Source organism: Zootoca vivipara, chromosome 15 (genome assembly GCF_963506605.1).
Source record: "Zootoca vivipara chromosome 15, rZooViv1.1, whole genome shotgun sequence".
NCBI lineage: Eukaryota > Metazoa > Chordata > Lepidosauria > Squamata > Lacertidae > Zootoca > Zootoca vivipara.
This window is the reverse complement of record NC_083290.1, coordinates 9,154,976-9,174,101: the sequence shown is the minus strand read 5'-3', so window position 1 is coordinate 9,174,101 and position 19,126 is coordinate 9,154,976. Positions and strand designations below refer to the sequence as shown.

Below are 19,126 nucleotides of genomic sequence, written 5' to 3'. Positions count from 1 at the left end.
AGCACCTTAAAGACCAACTAAGTTTTTATTTTGGTATGAGCTTTCGTGTGCATGCACACTTCATCAGATACACTGATAGAAACTGTCATGCATCCCCTTCAGTTCTCTCCCTAAGAAGGAACTTTCGCTTGAGGCAGGAGAAAAGTACAGTAACCGCTGGATTTTAACCATTACTTTGCTGCTGTGCTTCAGCAGTCGTAGGTGCGGACTGAACCCAACACACCACCTGGTGGAGCCTAATCCAGTTAATTCTGCAATCTCCACAATACACTCTTAGTTTAAGACTGTGACTAAGAGGATGGCTCCCAATTGAGCTGCCCATAATGGCTGGTTCATCTGTAACTCGTGGGGAACCTTTGGCCCTTCAGATCGGCTGAACTCCAACTCCTCCCCAGCGAGGATGGCCAGCGGCCAGGGGTGTGAGGAGTTGTAGGTCAGCAACATCCGGAGGGCCAGAACGTTCCCCACATCTGCTCTGAGCCCATGGTTTATAAATTGTAGCTGGTCTTGTGAACCCAGCCCCTGGAGCTTGTTGTTGTTTAGTCGTTTCCGACTCTTCGTGACCCCATGGACCAGAGCACGCCAGGCACTCCTGTCTTGCACTGCCTCCCGCAGTTTGGTCAAACTTCGAGAACACTGTCCAACCATCTCATCCTCTGTCGTCCCCTTCTCCTAGTGCCCTCAATCTTTCCCAACATCAGGGTCTTTTCCAGGGAGTCTTCTCTTCTCATGAGGTGGAGCTTAACTATGGTTTATAAATCATGGTTAAAATGAGATAGTGGACTAGGCTTTCTGGTTACAAGCCTCGTTTGGTCACCAATAACCATGGCTCACTATTATGTGCAAACCCAAGCTGCCGCCTTAGCTATGGTCAAGGAGCCGTCACCACCCCACAGCTGCTGAACTGCAGTCAGTGGGGTCAATGAGGGTCAGTAGTGGGGGGGGGTGAGAACTCCTGGGTGGGGTGGCAGCAGAAACACAGATGCCAAAAGGGGGCAGCATACCCTGCATAGTTCCTCAGATGAAAATGTCCCTGTTATCATTGGAGGGTATTAAAATCTATTTTTGAGAGAGGACTTTACATTTTCTTTTCTCTTTTTTTTGCTTAGATATATATCATATTAAAGTTTTACAATCATATATCCGGTGTTGTTCTGGGAGTACCCAGGGGTACGCATACCCCTAAACATTTTGTGAATCTTCGTACTGCATTCATTTATTCCCGATTTGAACTATAAAATGGTGATTTTTCTGGAGTCAAAATGAGAGTACCCCTAAACATGTTTTTAAAAGGGGGGGAAGCACTGCACATATCCAGCATACAACATAAAAACAAGATTCCAAAGAATCTCCTGGACTTCCCTCCTCCCCCTTGTGGGTCCTATTGTTAATAATTTCCTGCTGCATCTTTTATAGTAATTCAAATCTTTTATCTCTCAGTTATTTCCAAAATTCACCATTAAACTGCAAGTGCTACTCCAATCCTACTAACGATGTTAGCTGTTGGCAATGGTTTTTAAGATAAATTATAAAAAATTTCTCCATCCCTTATTAAAATTTTGGTCTTCCTGATTTCTAATTCTTCCATTTTTGCCTTTTCGGCACAATCCATCAACTTAATCTTCCATTCTTCTCTGGTAGGGACTTTTATCTTCTTTCCATCTCTGGAAAAGTTTAGTTAGATTAGTTTGCTTTTTATTGCATTGTATTGTGGAAAAGCTTCCAAAAAAAATATATGGAAGCAAGCAATAGCAGCGCTCAGGATCAGCCTTCATTGGGAACACTGCTTGTCGATAGCCACCTTAAACTGTGGCGTCCAGAACCCATACGCAGGACTCCCAATTGGGGTTGGACCGAGGCATCATTAACAACTGGCTTTTCCTTTTCTCTTAGGAAAGGTATGGAAGCATTTGTGTGTCTTTGTGTTTCAGATCCTTCTGAAAGAGTACAACTTCGATAATCGCCATAAGCCAACGTTCACAGAAGAGGACATCCTCAACATCTTCCCAGTCGTGAAGCACGTCAACCCCAAAGCCTCGGACGCCTTCCACTTCTTCCAAAGCGGCCAGGCGAAAGTGCAACAAGGTATCACTTGCAATGTACTACTGGCTGTGAATTCGGTTTCGAACCAAGGTGGATAGGTCCTAGGGGTGCGGGGTGGGGGTGGGGGTTAACCTTGGCAGCCCAGGGACTCTTATAAGCCGGATCCTGACTTCTGGAGAAGTTTAAAAATAAAAAAATAAAAAACAAAAGTTTACCCAAGGCGTGTGGCAGGGAGAGAGGAACTTACTTTACTACATCCCTACGGTACAGTCATGGGGGGCTGGTGCCCATTGGAAAGGGTAGGGCGGAATGCAGGGAGCCCAACACTAGGTGGCGCCAGATCCAGCAGCAGACGTGGCCATGTAATTTGTAGAATTGCAGACATCAAAGGGGCTGCAACGGTCTTCTAGGCCAGGGGTGGCCAACTCCCAAGAGACTGCAATCCACTCCGTGTTAAAAACTGGCAGTGATCTACCCCCCCTTTTTGGGGGTTCAGCTCAAAGTTGTTGAGCTTTTTTTTAGGAAGGAAGAAGGCCCATGGGGGGGGGGTTCGGGTCAAAGTTGTTTGAGTTTTTTTCAGGGAGTAGGTAAAATATTGAGCTTTTTTAAGGGGAGCCACAGTTGTTCAGCTTCTTTAGGGGGAGCCAATGATCTACCAGTGATCTACCGCAGACGTCCAGTGATCTACCTGTTGGACATGCCTGTTCTAGGCCAGCCCCCCTGCAATGCAGAAATGGCTTGCCCAATGTGGGGCTTGAACCCACAACCCTGAGATGAAGCTCCACCAACTGAGCTATCCAGCAACAGTTGTCCATTTCCTCCTCCCTGCTGAGTTCTACAAGTGGGCAAGATGGAGACAAAGGAGGCGTCTCCCCTCCCCGACTGGTTGTAAGCACCAAGGTGGGGGCAGATTGAGAGGCGGTGGGGCCAGTGCTCCATTTGCACTGATAAAACCAGCCTCCACTGCTTGCATCTTCTGCTGTCTTGCGGGACATCTTCGGGAGAAGAAAAGGCTAAGGAGTAAACAAACAAAAAAACTGGAGTGAGTCTCCAAGGCGGATGGATGGCGCCTTGTACGCCTGCCTTCAGCAGCTCCTGCAGCCAAGCTGGTGCCAAACGTATTGCTCTGCTTTCCTTTGGACCACATCTGTGAGGCTGAGAGGAGGGTCTTTTCATTTGGGCTTCCATATGCACTGCCCAGGCTTGCATCCCGGAAAGGTCACTTTGCTGCTGCTAATGGTTTTGACGTCACCTCCAGAGGTGCACTCTGTTCTCTCTCGAGACAGACAGATGCCAACAACTGCTTACGTTATAGTTACAGGTAGGTAGCCGTGTTGGTCTGACATAGTCGAAACAAAATAATAATAAAAAATCCTTCCAGTAGCACCTTAGAGACCAGCTAAGTTTGTCATTGGTATGAGCTTTCATGTGCATGCACACTTTCCCCGTTGGTGAACTATACTTCCCCTCATCCCTGACCTCTGGGGCTTGTGGGACTGCGGCTATGTTAACATAACACCAGTCTTGAAAGATCTACATTGGCTCCCAGTACGTTTCCGAGCACAATTCAAAGTGTTGGTGCTGACCTTTAAAGCCCTAAATGGCCTTGGTCCAGTATACCTGAAGGAGCGTCTCCACCTCCATCGATCAGCCCGGACACTGAGGTCCAGCACCGAGGGCCTTCTGGCGGTTCCCTCGTTGCGAGAAGCCAAGTTGCAGGGAACTAGGCAGAGGGCCTTCTCGGTGGTGGCGCCTGCCCTGTGGAACGCCCTCCCAACAGATGTCAAAGAGGAAAACAACTACCAGACTTTTAGAAGACATCTGAAGGCAGCCCTGTTCAGGGAGGCTTTTAATGTTGAATAGATTACTGTGATTTATTTTTCTGTTGGAAGCTGCCCAGAGTTGACTGTGGCTGACAGGAGCAACAGCTGGAAGGGCAGATCTTCCACCCCTCGTTGTGACTCTTCATAACACAACTACATTTTGTCCAACTGAGTTCTAGAAAGAGGAGCCCCGCTGGATCAGGCCAGTGGCCCATCTGGTCCAGCATCCTGTTGTTCTCGCAATCGCCAAGCAGATGCCTCTGGGAAGCACAAAAGCCCATACACACACATACACACACACTGAAAGAAAACCCAACTGGGCTTTGTGAAGCCATGCTCTCCATTCCTGGGAATATTTGAAGGAATCAGAACAACGCCTCTGATCACAACAAACAAGAGGAGGCCGTGTTTATATATGTTAGAGTAATTGTTGAGCTTTTTTCTGCAAAACCTCCAAAAATGAAGTTTTAAAGCTATTTTAAAGGAAATTTGACAAAACACTTCCCTCATGGGTTGCCATATGCCTGGGTTTCCCCGGAGATTTCTACCGATTTCAGATACACTGAAGTGTGCATGCACACAAAAGCTCATACCTACGACAAACTTAGTTGGTCTCTAAGGTGCTACTGGAAGGAATTTTTTATTATTTTGTTTCGCTTATAGTTAAGCATCGCCTGCAATCTCAAGAGTGCTTTTTCTTTACGCATTTCAGGTTTCTTGAAGGAGGGCTGCGAGCTGATCAGCGAGGCCTTAAACCTGTTCAACAACGTCTATGGCGCCATGCACATGGAAATCTGCGCCTGCCTTCGTCTCTTGTCTCGCCTGAACTACATCATGGGAGACTACTCAGAGGTACGGGGAGCCCTGGCCTCTCGCTGCTCCCAAATCTACCTGTGTTACGTAAGCAGGAGACATGCTTTCTTGGACTGAAGGAAGGCCTCTTTAGTCCGACCTCCTGTTTCCCACAGTGGCCAATCGGGTGCAGGAGAACAACAGATCCCTCCTGCTGACTCCCCAGCCACTGGTATTTAGAAGACACCTGCCTCCGAAACCCTGAGGGCTAACCATAGAAGTATCATGACTTTTAGCCCTTGATGGGTTTTAGACAAATTGGTGGAGGGAACTCGCCCACATCTTGTGGCAATAGGTTCCGCATGTTTAGCTCTAACATGGTGTGAAGAAGCACTTCCTTTTCCCCTCCCGAATCTCCCCCACCAATTATCTTTGTTGGATGACACCACTGGGTTATAGGCTGACACTCCTTCCCAAAGAATCCTGGGAACAATAGTTTGTTAAGCGTTCTGAGAAAGCAAGAACGAACAACTAGTTTTATGAAGCCCAAACCCGAAAACCACCTGGTGTTGGGGGGGGGGTTTGTGAGAGTCAGAGGTGGTTTTGGGTTTTCCTGGCTTTTCAACTCTTGTCTTCTTCCTTTCGTTCTAGGCCTTAAGTAACCAGCAGAAAGCAGTGCTCATGAGCGAGAGAGTCCTTGGCATAGAGCACCCCAACACAATTCAGGAATATGTAAGTAGAAAACAGCGGGGAGGGTTGAAGAATTCTGCAGCAGGCAGCTGAGGAGGCAAGGAGGAAGCGTCATGGAAACAACCCCTTGCCCACAGAAAACTAGCATGTCAAGGAGAAACCTTTTGCCTGAGGTGCTAGCTTTTGTGTTTTCTCAATGCAGGGAGATATTGAAATCAGAACATTCCAATTCCCCTTCCCATTTGCATTTGAAGTCTCCCCCCCCCCAAAAAAAAGAAATAAAATCAGCCCACTTTTCTACCATTGAGATCTGTTGGAAGTTGGTGTCAAGAGTTCTGAGTTTCTCTTTTCCCCCTGGAAGTTGGGCCACATCTGCACCAAGCACTTAAATAAACATTGTTATGCCATTTTAACAGTCATGGCTTTTCCCAAAGAATCCAGGGAACTGTAGTTTATTAAGAGTGTTCCTCTCACAGAGCTACAATTCTGATCTCCCTAGGAAGGAGAGTTGTTGGTTAAACCTTTCTGGCAATTGTAGCTCTGTGAGGGGAATTGGTGTGCCAACAACTCCTTAACAACCTACAGTTCCCAGGATTATTTGCGGGGAAGGCCTGACTGTTTAAAGCCAGGTGGGCTGGGTACAAATTAGAAATTATTATTATTATTATTATTATTATTATTATTATTATTATTATTATTACTAAAGTGGCATAATAGTTCTTTAAACATAAGGTGCAGGTGCCGCCTAGGATTGTGTGTTCTTCCCTTGGCGGAGACAGCTGCATTCTGCAACAAAACATTGCAGCGCAAAGTCTTGCCTGCTCAGGATGCAGCCTGTTCCATCCCCAGTGGCAAGCAAATTTTATCTTCTTCATCCTAGCAGTATTCCATGCCTGCTGAACACACTCTGTCCTCACCGGGTTATCTTTGAGTTCCTTCTACCCACCCCCAAATCCTAAATACGTGTATTTCTCCAAACCCTTGACGTCCCCCACTCCACCTCAGCTGCTAATACCATGGGACTATGGAACTAAAGGCATCGCAGCCCAAATTTTGGAAACAGAAGGAAAAGATTCTCGGGGGGGGCAGCGGCAAAGAGGGGTGGTTCTGACTTTGTGATTATTGTTGTTGTTGTTGTTACGGTATGTCTAAATTGTTCATCCAGATTCTCTCTTACGCCTCTTGTAGATGCACCTTGCTTTGTACTGCTTTGCAAACAGCCAGCTGTCTACAGCGCTCAACTTGCTATACCGCGCACGCTACCTCATGCTGTTGGTGTTTGGCGAAGATCACCCAGAAATGGCACTCTTGGATGTAAGTTTAGCTGTTGGCCGGCCAGGGTCTCTGGAGCCCCAGCTAAAGAGCCTGCGTGGTGGTTTCTGCGGGTGGAACACCTAAAGCTGAATTTGACTTTTCCCAATGAGATGCAGCATCCTGAAAAACCTCTGCCTTTTGCGTTTCTAATTTGGAACACAAGTTTCCTTAGCCCTTTTCTCCATTTTATCCTCACCGCATCCTTTGTAAGGTCAGTGAGGTTCAGAGAGTCTCCCAGTGAGCGTTGCAGCTGAGCAGGGATTCGAACCCAGGTCTCTACAGCCCTGGCTGGACAGTAACCACCATGCCACACCGACGTGCGGCTCCATTGTCCCACACAGATGTGACTCCCTTGGCCAGTATTTCTTTTCACTTGCCTACCTGCCTGGCTGTTCCTCGTGCCCAACCTTCCCTACCATCTCTTTCCCAGACTGTATCTCCCTATATGCATAGAAATGTAAGGTTGTCATCAGGGAAACGTCACTGGAGGATTTCTAGTCCCTTGTGGCAGTCCTAGAGTTCTTTGGGAAGAGAGAACTGCAGGCAGCTCTGTAAGGGTCTCGTAACAACCTTCAGCACCTTCACCCAACTACAGCTCCAAGGATTCTTTGGGGGGAAGCCATGACTGTTAAAGTGGTAGGAGAGTTCTTTGAATGTATGGCAGCATGGATGTGACCTCGGGTATCTAGTGCTAAGGTTGAGAGGTGGCTGAATGGAGTTGTCCCCCAGAGGTACGTTCTTCTCCCACCCACCTCAGGTAGGATCTGGGAGTGTCACAAGGTGGGATAGCTCAGTCAGCAGAGCATGAGACTCTTAATCTCAGGGTTGTGGGTTCGAGCCTCACATTGGGCAAAAGATTCCTGCATTTCAGGGGTTTGGACTAGATTACCTTCGTGGGCCCTTCCAGTTCTATGATTCAGCAGACTTGATTCTGTGCTGTATAAATCTTTTTTTAGGAATTCCCTCAATAACCAAAGGTAACAACAACTGATTGTGGGGGACGGGAGAGAGTGATATCTTCCTGTGCCTCTCGTTTTCAGATTTGATTTAAAATATTGTATGTACAGCATTGTAAGGATTATGATGATCGTTCATTTTTATGCAACGTTTCTGACAAGTTGGAAGTTCTTTTGCATAAAAATAGGGGGGTGGGATTCTGTCCCCTGCCGCACCCCTGATCACTGTGAGTCCTGTATGTGCCATGAGGGTGGATTAGGGGGCGGGCTCCTTAGGGGGGTTCTTTTGTGTGTGGGAAAGCCAGCTCTAGCACTGAAGGTCCACTTCTGGCCCTGCCTCACTGGAACATTGCTTCTGCCCCTAGAACAACATTGGCTTGGTCCTCCATGGAGTGATGGAGTACGATCTCTCCCTGCGGTTTCTGGAGAACGCGCTGCTCATCAACTCCAAGTACCACGGCGCCAAGTCTCTGAAAGTTGCACTCAGGTGAAACGCCCAGTCCTGTTGTTTGCCCAGTGGGGAGGGAGGGACTTTCACAGCTAAAATATATGCATTATATTAAGGAATACCTCTGCAAATGTGTACAGTGGTACTTCAACTTACGAACGACTCGACAACCGAATTTTTCGACTTACGAATGGGGTAATGGCCGTGAGCTTACAAATGTCTCGACATCCGGAAAAACCCGCGGCAGTTTTAGATAGGGATTTTTCGACTTACGAATTTTTAGACTTATGAATTTTTCCATTTTCAATGCATTCTTATGGGAAATTGCGTTTCCAATGGCGTTTTTCGACTTACGAATTTTTTTACTTACGAAGGTGCCTTCGGAACGGATTAAATTTGTAAGTCGAGGCACCACTGTATATCGTGACCTGCCAGCCACGGAAATGCAATTGATCAAACGTTATATGAAAGTATTGAAAAACATTGTTGAGTGTTAAGTTGGTGGGAAGGCGTCTGCCAGACCTGCTTCTGCAGCCGAATTCTCTCCCACGTGCGCGACCGCTTTTCAACCACTCGCAGAAACATCATTCTGCCGTCATCCCTTTGCAGCCACCACTTGGTCGCCCGAGTGTACGAGAGCAAAGCTGAGTTCCGGTCGGCTCTGCAGCACGAGAAGGAAGGCTACACGATCTACAAAAACCAGGTAAGGGTCCCTTGCTTTGCTTTAATACATTGGACGCCTCCTGTTTCCATTACGTATGTGCATTTGTTTAATAGTTATATACAAAAGTACTATTAAATATCTGTGTGTTTTTGGCTAGCTTGGTGAGCATCACGAGAAGACCAAAGAAAGCTCGGAGTACTTGAAATATCTGACTCAGCAGGCTGTGGCGCTGCAACGCACAATGAATGAGATCTACAAGAACGGATCCAGCGCCAACATTATGCCCTTGAAAGTGAGTTGCCCTGTGCGTAGCTGCCCAGATTGGCTTTGGCAGTAAGACGTAAGATGTACCTCTTGATTTCCCTTGTCTGAGGAGTTAAGCAGCAATGCGTAGCACACTTCAGTGTCCAGGAGTGCTGTTCAGTTTCCTCTACTGCCCCACCGCTTGGGGATTTTTACTCCCATCTCGTCACAAGAGCTCAGCCGTGGTGTTTTCCTGTCTCACAGCTGGGCATTGCTTATCTTTGCAATATCCTTGAGCGGTGGGGGTCAAGCAGCTGATTGCTGAAGATCAGCCTGACCGCTTCGCAGCTGGACAGGGACCTGAACTTGGGTCTGTGTCAAAGCCACACTGTTGATCGTATTAGTGTGTCTGTGTGTGTTTGAAGCACTGAGGGCTCTAGGCAAGATAAAAAAAACGGCTTAAGTCATTGTAGTGCAGATATGAAGCAACTGAAGTCAGCATAATGATCCTTCAGTGACTTGTTCCCTCCCCACTCAACTGAACTGCCAGGAAACAACTCCCTTCTAAGCCTAACCTGACCTAAAGGACTACCGTAGTTACAGGTAGGTAGCCGTGTTGGTCTGACGTAGTCGAAACAAAAAATAAAAATCCTTCCAGTAGCACCTTAGAGACTAACTAAGTTTGCCATAGGTATGAGCTTTCGTGCGCATGCACACAATCCGAAGAAATCTGGTGTGCATGCAAACAAAAGCTGATACCTATGACCAACTGAGTTGGTCTCTAAGGTGCTACTGGATTTTTTTTATTTTTTGTTTCTGACCTAAAGGGTTCCTGTTCTTGGAAATCGGGCTCAGAAGGGTGGATTTTCTTGCCTTCATTTCCTGTCTTTCTTCCAACCTGGAACCCAAGGCGTGGTGAACCCCGGGCTCCCAGATACCGTTCCAAGCATGTCTTTTTTTTTTAATGTTGTTACCATAGTAACAAACCAAAAACACCACCCCCATTTAAAAGGCCATAGATAAGTTTAATTAGCTAAAGGCCAGGGACAAAAGAAATGCTTTTGCCTAGTGCCGAAAGATATGTAATGAAAGCACCAGACGTGCCTCCCCGGAGAGACCATTCTACAAAAAATGAGGAGCCACTGCAGAAAAGTCCTGTTCTTGTGTTGCTGCCCTCCAGATTTCTCACGGAGAAGGCACACGAAGAAGGGCCTCAGATGAAGAGAGCAGGGTCCAGGTTGGTTCATAGGGCAGATCTGGTCCTTGAGGTATTGCGGTCCTGAGCCAGTGTTCGTATCCTCATTGCTGGGAGCCCTTCCCGGTCGTCAAGTAACCAAGTCCTCTTTGTGTCAGAAACTGTGTGTTCTGCTCACTACCCAAATCACCTTCTCCCTTTATACCGGGGAAGAGCGTTGGCTGCTTCTAGGATCCATGGTCACATTTCGGCAGCCCAGCATCTTATGTTTGCTGCTTAGAACTCTGCCTTGGTTTCTTGGCCCCATGTTTTGCTTTTATTTTGTCGGTTAATAAGCTAATCTCTTGTTTTGTTTAGTTCACGGCTCCCAGTATGGCCAGCGTCCTGGAGCAGCTGAACATAATCAATGGGATTCTCTTCATTCCACTAAGGTAAAAGGGACCCAAAACTTTGTGTATCCGACTGTCTTATCTCTCCACCACTCCAGGGGTGGTGTGTGAATGGCACTGGCTGTCACCTCCATTGTTTTTAATGGGCGCGGGGGGTGCTTCAGCAGAATTTTGAAGCTTAGGTGTAGGTTGGTTGGCAATTACAGGTCACTTCCTTGGCAACAGTTCCTTTGGCCCTCCAGAGGCTGCTGAACTACAACTCCCATCAGGTCCAGCAAGCATGTCCAACGGCCAGCGTTTACGAGAGCTGTAGATGAGCAGTAGCTGGAGAGCCAAATATTCATCCACACCTAACTTCAAAGTGCATAGCAAACTCTTCATCTGCTCTATGGTGCCGGGAGTTCCTTCCTTGGGTTATTAAGTCTTTCCTCCCTTTACATGTTCCTCTAGAACAGTGTTTCCCAACCAGTGTGCCTCCAGATGTTTTGGGACTACAACTCCCATCATCCCTAGCTAGCAAGACCAGTGGTCAGGAATGATGGGAGTTGTAGTCCCAAAATATCTGGAGGCACACTGGTTGGGAAACACTGCTCTAGAACAGGGGAGGGGGGGAAGGATTTCATCCCAGATTCCCTGCTGGACACATGGCAGGGGTGGGCGTGGCCAGGGCCAAAAATGGGTGGAGCAACTAATGCACATTTTAACACTGTATGGTAGGCTAGCACGCACACACACAAACACAACCTTCCATTCTGAAGCATTATCAGAGTTCAAGGATACATTTCAGCCAAGACGAAAACACTTGAGATGCAAGGCTGGTGAGGGGGTGTTACCTGGAAGAAGGGGGTGTGGCCAAGGGGAAGGCTCTAGAAAGGCTGGGGGGGGGCTCTAGCCTGCAGTTCCTTACCCCTGCTCCAGAAAGCACCAAAGCCACACCTGCATTGCCAAAATTACCTTTCAAAAAAATTAGGAACCAACTTTCGGTATAAGATTATCAAGGAATGGCTGGACACCAAGGAGTGGGGGTTGGAGACTGACTTGGAAGAAGGGATAGGTGAATTGAGGTAGCCTGTAAAAGCCAGAGGCAGGAGAAGGGGGAGAGAGCGGTCAGGCTGGTGGGGAGTCAAGGGCATGGGTAGGCAAACTAAGGCCCGGGGGCCGGATGCGGCCCGCGGACGGTCCAGGAATCAGCGTGTTTTTACATGAGTAGAATGTGCCCCTTTTATTTAAAATGCATCTCTGGGTTATTTGTGGGGCATAGGATTTTGTTCGTTTTTATTTTTTTCAAAATATAGTCCGGCCCCCCACAAAGTATGAGGGACAGTGGACCGGCCCCTTGCTGAAACTTTGCTGACCCCTGGTCAAGGGCTTCCCCACCTCCTCTCTTTCTCCCATGACCCAGGAGAGGATTGAAGTGGGAGGAGCAGAAGCAGCTTGGATAGGAGGACAGGTCAGGTGTTTCTGTCGTGGAAACAGCTAGGGAGATGAGCTACCTCTTGCCTAACGTCCCCCGAGCGCCCCGCTCTGCGCGCTATTCCTCTGAATTTGCTCTGCCCGCGATTGCCCAGCCTTTCCCCCTTCTCCCTCCGCAGCCAAAAAGACTTGGAGAACCTTAAAGCCGAAGTGCAGCGGCGCCAGCAACTTCAGGAGGTCCTCAAGGGCAGCGAAGAATTGGAGTCGGAAGAAAAACCCGCGGGGGAGAGCGAGCCCGAAGCAAGCCCGCCTGCAGCCACGGCTCCCTAGCTTAGGGGTCCGCGTCGGGAGAAGGCTCTGGCTGTTTGAATCTGTCCCGGGGTGGGGTATAGGGAGTTGCTCAGCCTCTCCTTGGGGGCAGCTTCTCGGCAATGTGTTTTTGTGTTGTTGTTTTTATTTTTTAATTTGCACTGGTACAATGAATACACAATGCAAAGAACTAAATTTTGAGAAATGAACCCTACCTGTCGAAGCAGGCACTGGGCACCCAAAACGGGGCGGTGCAACAGCTGCTGGTCCCCGGAGAGTCTAACTGGGGTGGGAGAATGCAGGGGTGTCGTGGGGGGAGGGGAGGGGAAGTGGGGCTGGAAAGGGGGCATGCGTGTGTGCGAGTACATTTCAATCCATTTTTACCGTGTACATAAGAGATTTAATTCCAAGTGAGGTATAATAACATTTCTCAGGTCATTTTTTTCTGTTGACTTTTAAAGGACATCTATAACTTTGCAGAAAAGGAACCCTCCCCCACCTCCCGGGCCTGGTGGTTCTTCTCCCCCCCCCCCCAAAAAAAGTTCTCCTTTTCCTTCCATCTTTTGAGGCTCAGCCCGCTGCTGCACTGTTTAGGTGATCGTGACACTATAAATATTATATATTAAATATAAATTCAGCCATATTTTTTATCTCAATGTTTTATCTTTAAGGCCTGAGCAGAGTTGGTACTGCAGAGGAAACTGTTTTGAGGAGATGGCATAGAACTTTTTGGTCTGAATTTAGGAGACAGCCATTGGATTCCTTTTAGGGTTCCTCTTTTTATTCTTTCCTTGCCTTCCCCCCCCAAAAAAAACTATTTAGATTTGTTGGGAAAGTGGGGTGCGGTTTTGTTTTTTTGCAAGTTTCATGGCCCAGGAAAAGAGATGTTGTGTGGTTTTTGTGTCCGCCTAAATTCCTTGTGCTTTGCTCCCTCTTGAGCACAGCATAAGAAACAGCATCCAAAGGGGGGGGGTATTGGTTTTATTTTTAAAAAAGAAGAAAACCAAGCCATGGGATGCCCAGCTCTGATCATCCAACTGCCCCTCATGCCAAGTTAACTGTAAAAGCTGAATTGGTGGCTTGGGGGCAGTAACTAGGCTAAGCTCATCCCATGTTAAAGTATCCCTAAAGTCTGGTATAAATCCCCCCCCTTTACCCTTTTCAACTTATACAATGGAAAATCCCTAGTGCCTATACTTTACCTCTCTCCCCACCCCTTTCTCAAAGAGTTGTGCGAATGGCATAGAACAAAAGCGCCTCGAGCTGAAGACTGCTGTCTCGAAAGCGATTGGTTCAATTGATGAGCTGAACTGAATCAATGTTTGGGTTGTTGTTTTTAAAAGGTTTATCTGTGGACTAAACAAGAATCATGAACCTAAAATGAAGCTCTTTTCTCTCCCCCCTAATTTCCTTCTCGCAGTGAAAATGGTAATAAATTTGTATTAATACTATATAGTACCGAACAAGATGATTTGGGGGGGTAGGGGTGTCCTTGTTTGTTTGGAGATATTATTATTTTTTTGTCCCAAAGCCTCATCAGCTTTAAAACACAAGTTTCCCAAGAAGGCATTCATTGCTGGCAATGGATGCTCTGCCCAATATTCTGCCCTCCCCTGAAGGGGAAAAAAACGGTGATGTTCTTCAGCTACTCTTAATAGCTCTCACTACTGTACGTCCCTGCTATTACCGACAGGTTGAATGTGTTCGTAAGAACAATAAAGCTGATTTCCTAGCTCTGCCCTCCCTGCCTAAAAAAACAAAACACCTATCATGTTGAGTTCAAAATGCGGAGTCTGGTGGTCACCGCCTCCCTCCTCTCCCTTTTGTACTAAATTGCATTTTGCCAGCCTCCACCCCACCACCCCTACTCAAAACCACAAGAGAGGTCATGTTTCTACCATGTGACTCAAATGTTGGTGCGAGGGGGGGGACGGGACTTGTGTTAAAGACTCAATGCCAAGGGTTGGGCAACTTACGGTCCCTGCGGCCCTATTAAACCTGCCAAAAAACGGCTACCAAAGAAAGGTGGGTGGGAGGGGAGGTTTTCAAACAGGTGCAGCATCTTCAGTGTGTGTGAGTGAGAGACGTCATCGTAGCGTGGCTGGAAATTGCTGCTACAGAGGGCAAAATAAAACAAAATGAAACTTTGGCATGGTTCTGGGGCCCAGACAGCGAAGGTTGCCTGTTCCTTGACGCGAGTGCAATTTAGGTGCATAGCAAGAGCCCTTCCCCCTTCTCTGGGGGAGAGAATGTTCTTTGGTCCAGATGTGGAGGTGAGAGAGAGAAATGCAGAATTTCCTTGGAAGTGTCTGAATAAAGAACAGATTTCAATGCAACTTTTACTTTCGGTTTTGCGTGTTTTGTTTTGAGTAGTACAGTAGTACCTCGACTTACGAACGACTCGACAACTGAATTTTCCAACTTACGAATGGGGCCAATGGTCGCGTGCTTACGAATGTCTCAACATCCGAAAGGAAACCGCGGCGGTTTTAGATAGGGATTTTTCAACTTACGAATTTTTAGATAGGGGTGCTTCGACTTACGAATTTTTCCGTTTCCAATGTATTCCTATGGGAAATCGCGTTTCCAATGGCGTTTTTCGACTTACGGATTTTTCGACCTACGAAGGTGACTTCGGAACGGATTAAATTCGTAAGTCGAGGCACCACTGTATCTGCCAGTAATGGTTCCCCTCAAATAAATTTGTGACATAAGCAGAAAAAGAACTATCTGCCCAATTTTTCTCGCAGTGGAAAACTTGGCTTACATTAATTTTATAAAGCCAAAGACAGCCTTGGGTATGTGTCTCCTGAGGGGCTTTAAGGTGGCATGGTCAGAATCTTGCCAGATGCTGCGGCTCAGCTATTCTGCCAGGTTATTTCCTTACGTTACAAACTACATGACCTGTATAATTTGTGGGTCCAGAGGTGTGCAATATGTTCTGGGGTGCTGCCACTACCAGTGAGAGGGAGATCCAAAAGGTCTGCTCACCAGTCTTTAGCTTAATGACCTCAAGGGGGCACCCATATGCAAGAAAAGCCTGCTGGATCAGTCCAGCGGCTCATTTGTTCCAGCATCCTGTTCTCACCGTGGCCAGCCAAATATCTCTGGGAATCCTGGAACTAAGAACCAGCGCAAAAGCTCTTGCGCCCTCTGTGTTTCCAACAACTGGTATTCAGCAGCACGGCCCTCTCCATCCTTAGTGCGGCCCTCTCCACCCTTAATTTGTCTGATCCTCTTTCAAAGCTTCCTAGCTTGGTGGCCATCACTGCCCTCCAGTGGAAGAAAGTTCCATATAGTCATACCTCGATTTAAGTACGCCTCGATTTGAGTACTTTCAGTTTAAGTTCTCCGCGGACCCGTCTGGAACAGATTAATCCATGTTCCATTACTTTGAATGGGAAAGTTCGCTTCAGGTTAAGTACAAACTTACGGAGCTTTGTAGCCAACGGGATTTGAACTCTCCTCTCTGAGCCTAGTCATCTCAATCAATTGGAAGGTGGGAGGGCACCACAAAATACCAATTGCACAGAAGAAAACTGATCTGCATTCTGCCCCCACACACCCCTAAAAGAGAAAGCCCTTAGCAAGGGTGTCTGCATCTATCTTGGGGTGTCATGATGCCTGACTACAGCTGCCGGGTTAGGAGCCTCACTTGTAGGCCATCTTCTCAACTCTCTTAACACACAGGCTGCTATTTAACTCTACAGGCCTCTTGTGCTTTCATCCACATTTAAGAAAAAAAACCCTGCTATCTATTTCTACGGTCCCAATTCAGCAAGGATAAAAGATATTTAACTGGCTCAATTAAACCATGTGACAACTACTATCGGCCACCTCCGTGAGCTGGCCTAGCAAGTTTCCAAAGCATTTTGAATGGGATCTCTTCAACATACCCATCAACCGGACCAACCAGGGGGCCATTTTTTCATATAACCCAGATATCCCTTCTGCCCACCCCTGAATAGTCTTGGCTGGATTAGGAAAAGGGATATAAATGCCACATTGGCAGGACAGGTGCATGGGGAGTGGCACTCAGAATTCAAGCCTGCCCTCACCACCCCATTTCAAATTAGATCAAACTAGTAAAATTCCACCCACTATAGATGACAAGCCTCTTTGGTTTCAGTCGATCAGAGGGAAACAAGAAAACCGAGAAGATTTTAGAGGTCAGAGCTGTTAAAGGCTTACTGTGGGATAACCACTTGTATGAAGCACAGAAAATCTGTTGTTTTTTCCAATGCTAGTTAACAAGGCTGCTATCGCCCATTGTGGAAAATCAAGGTCAACGATAGTATGTACCGGTAGGTAAAATCAGTTCAGTGGAAAGAGGCCGTCCTGTCAAAGAGTCAATACTAATTAGGTTAATAAAACTACTTGCCTACAGTTAACACAGTTGCTCATTTGGGTGTTAGATTTATCTAGGTCAAATTACAATTGTACGGGCTTGAAATTAATTGATGTGGCTTCTCCCTCCGTTAACTTGAGGCGTTTTCTGCATTGCGTTGCTACCCATTGGGGGATGAGGGTGGGGTGGCGAGTCAACCCAAAATATGGGATAGTGAGCCTGAAGAGTCCTGGGCTGCAGCTTCTTCGCAAAGCATTTGAAAACAAATTTGCTCCAATGAGTTTTGTTTTTGTAATTACGTATTGCAGCAACAGGCTAAGAAACAGAAAATCCATCGTTCCCACAAACAAGCTAACTGTCCTCCAGTAGGGACCTTCAGCTTCAAGCATTAATCTGGGCTGCCCACTTCCAAGTGGCAAGATGTACAGGGCCTTCTGCAGTGCTGCTATCTAACCGTACCAAGATCCCAAGTTGCATTACAGCAGAAACTCACATCCCATTTGCAACAGGCATTGGCTAAATCCCGGCGAGAAGCTCCAACGCAGGGCCTGAAGGCAACACACAGCCACATGCCACTGTCCTTAATCATCCCTCTCAACATACTCCATTCTGGATCACCATCAAGAAGGCCTCCAAGTATGTCTGCTTTTAGATGCATCTCTATGCCATGGTGGCTGATGCCCACTGAGACCGGCATGACAAGAGACCAACAGGAGGTGGCGCCAGGGCCTGCTAGGCCTAGCTTTGCTCCCATCCTTGCCGTTCTAGAAGGAGGCACTTGGGAGGAAGCTGAGGGGCAGCAGCACCTCCTGGACCAGTTGTAAGCAGGAAAAGGCTGGCTGAGGGTAGAGGGGTGCTGGTGGGGCAGTGCCCTATCTGCCCTTAGGTGCCAGCCTCTGCTCTCTATGCCCGTGGCCCTCACCACATTCCACGACAATGAATTCCACAAGCAGATTTTGACTGCAGGTGTCCCCCGCCCCAACTTAATTTTGCCTTGCTCTCCAACTCTCGCTTCAGCTAGAGCTGAAGTTCTGGGGCTGGCTGAAGGCTGTGCAGGAAACCGGCTGATAGTCTACCATGCAAGCCAGCTGTCAGGCCCCCGGGGAGGCTGAGCAGCCTTTAAAAAGCCCCACTGTGCCTCGGGTCTCTCTGGGGCTTCCTCTGCCCTCATTGACGTCCGCTCTGGGCAGGGTCCCCTCGTGAACTGCAAGGACCCTCTCTCGCCATTTTCTGGTATGGTTCTATTTATTTCCGGGCGCTGCGCATATATGTGGACATGCGCAAGTAGAACACACATTAGGTGGGGGGGGCGCCTGTACTTAGGAAATGGAGGGCAATTGCCCCCTTTAGAGCTTCACAAGAGACAAATGTATAAACCGGTTGCCCTGCTGTACCAGCCCACCCCTCCTTTTACCTGCTCTGCCCCACACCCCTCACTTTTGCCTTGCATTGTCACTTGAAGCAATGCTTTCCTCCGGCTTGAAACCCAACATGATATTCTTTGCCATCTGATTTTAACTGCCTAATCAAGCACAATCTAAAAACCGCACGATCTTTTCTGTACCTAGACAAACAAAAAGAACGAAACACATTTAGTTTTATATGCATTTAATAGTTTACCAATTGGTACAATAAGATTTTTGTTTTAATATGCAGAAAACATGAATAAATTTTGTTTTACACAGTCTGAGAGCAACAAATCTTACTGTAAAACACAGAGCAGTATTATATACATTCCTTTACTGATTTTTTTTTTATTTTAATTGTGTCAATATCTTCAGTTAACTCCTACAGTCTGGGGGTGAGGGGGGGAAGCTTTCTCCAATGGCAATCTCTACACCGTTCTTATTGGGGGGGGAAGAGAAATAAAGAGGCTTGTCGTCATGTCAGTGTTGGGATCAAACTTCTAAAAACGTGGAATATTTTGCTAATTCTCTTCAGAAAGAACTTTGGACAGCTTGAAGGATATGCTTAGGACAAGAAAGTGGTTACTTACAGGGACACAGCAGAAAGAGAATAAAAAAGGCTGGTTAACATCCAGTCATGACTTGCCAATCTGGCTCAACCTTTTGCCCACCCTCTGCCCCATTCCCCCCCCCCCAAAAGAAAACCTCCCAAACAAGTTTCCCTATTTTATACACATCATTTCTGACACTAATGGAGAGGTTTTGCAGTAGCTAGCACCCTGGGAATTTATTTATTTTTAAATATACACAGCCAGAGTGAGAATATGGAATAATTAAGTGGATTTTTTTCCCCTTCATTCAAATTCTGTTAAAACTTTGCACTCAGGATTATCAAGCCACTGCGGAGGAAAAACCCAACCCAAACCGTATCCTTTTAAATAGCTTTCATGGGGTGGGAAGATGGGGTATGGGACAGGGAGAGGAGTGAGGTGAGAGGAGAAGAGAAGAGAAAGCTATTTAAAAATGATTTAAACAGGCAGTTCTTTTCACATTAAAAAAAAAAAGTCTAGAGGTAAATGGGAGAAGCAGCCAG

General features: G+C 47.1%; 1 protein-coding gene across 3 annotated transcripts in view; it reads left to right on the top strand.

The window, feature by feature from the left end:
- The window catches only part of CLUH (clustered mitochondria homolog), an 85,513-nt gene extending 70,906 nt beyond the window's left edge, over positions 1–14,607 (top strand). For all 3 annotated transcript variants that reach the window (XM_035139029.2, XM_035139028.2, XM_035139030.2), the window contains exons 18-26: positions 1,932–2,085; positions 4,579–4,718; positions 5,310–5,390; positions 6,537–6,662; positions 7,984–8,105; positions 8,676–8,769; positions 8,888–9,022; positions 10,526–10,599; positions 12,150–14,607. In XM_035139029.2, the coding sequence (XP_034994920.2) occupies positions 1,932–2,085; positions 4,579–4,718; positions 5,310–5,390; positions 6,537–6,662; positions 7,984–8,105; positions 8,676–8,769; positions 8,888–9,022; positions 10,526–10,599; positions 12,150–12,300 (1,077 nt within the window). In that variant the 3' untranslated portion in view covers positions 12,301–14,607. The remainder of the gene's footprint in view (positions 1–1,931; positions 2,086–4,578; positions 4,719–5,309; positions 5,391–6,536; positions 6,663–7,983; positions 8,106–8,675; positions 8,770–8,887; positions 9,023–10,525; positions 10,600–12,149) is intronic.
- The last annotated feature ends 4,519 nt before the right edge of the window (positions 14,608–19,126 follow it).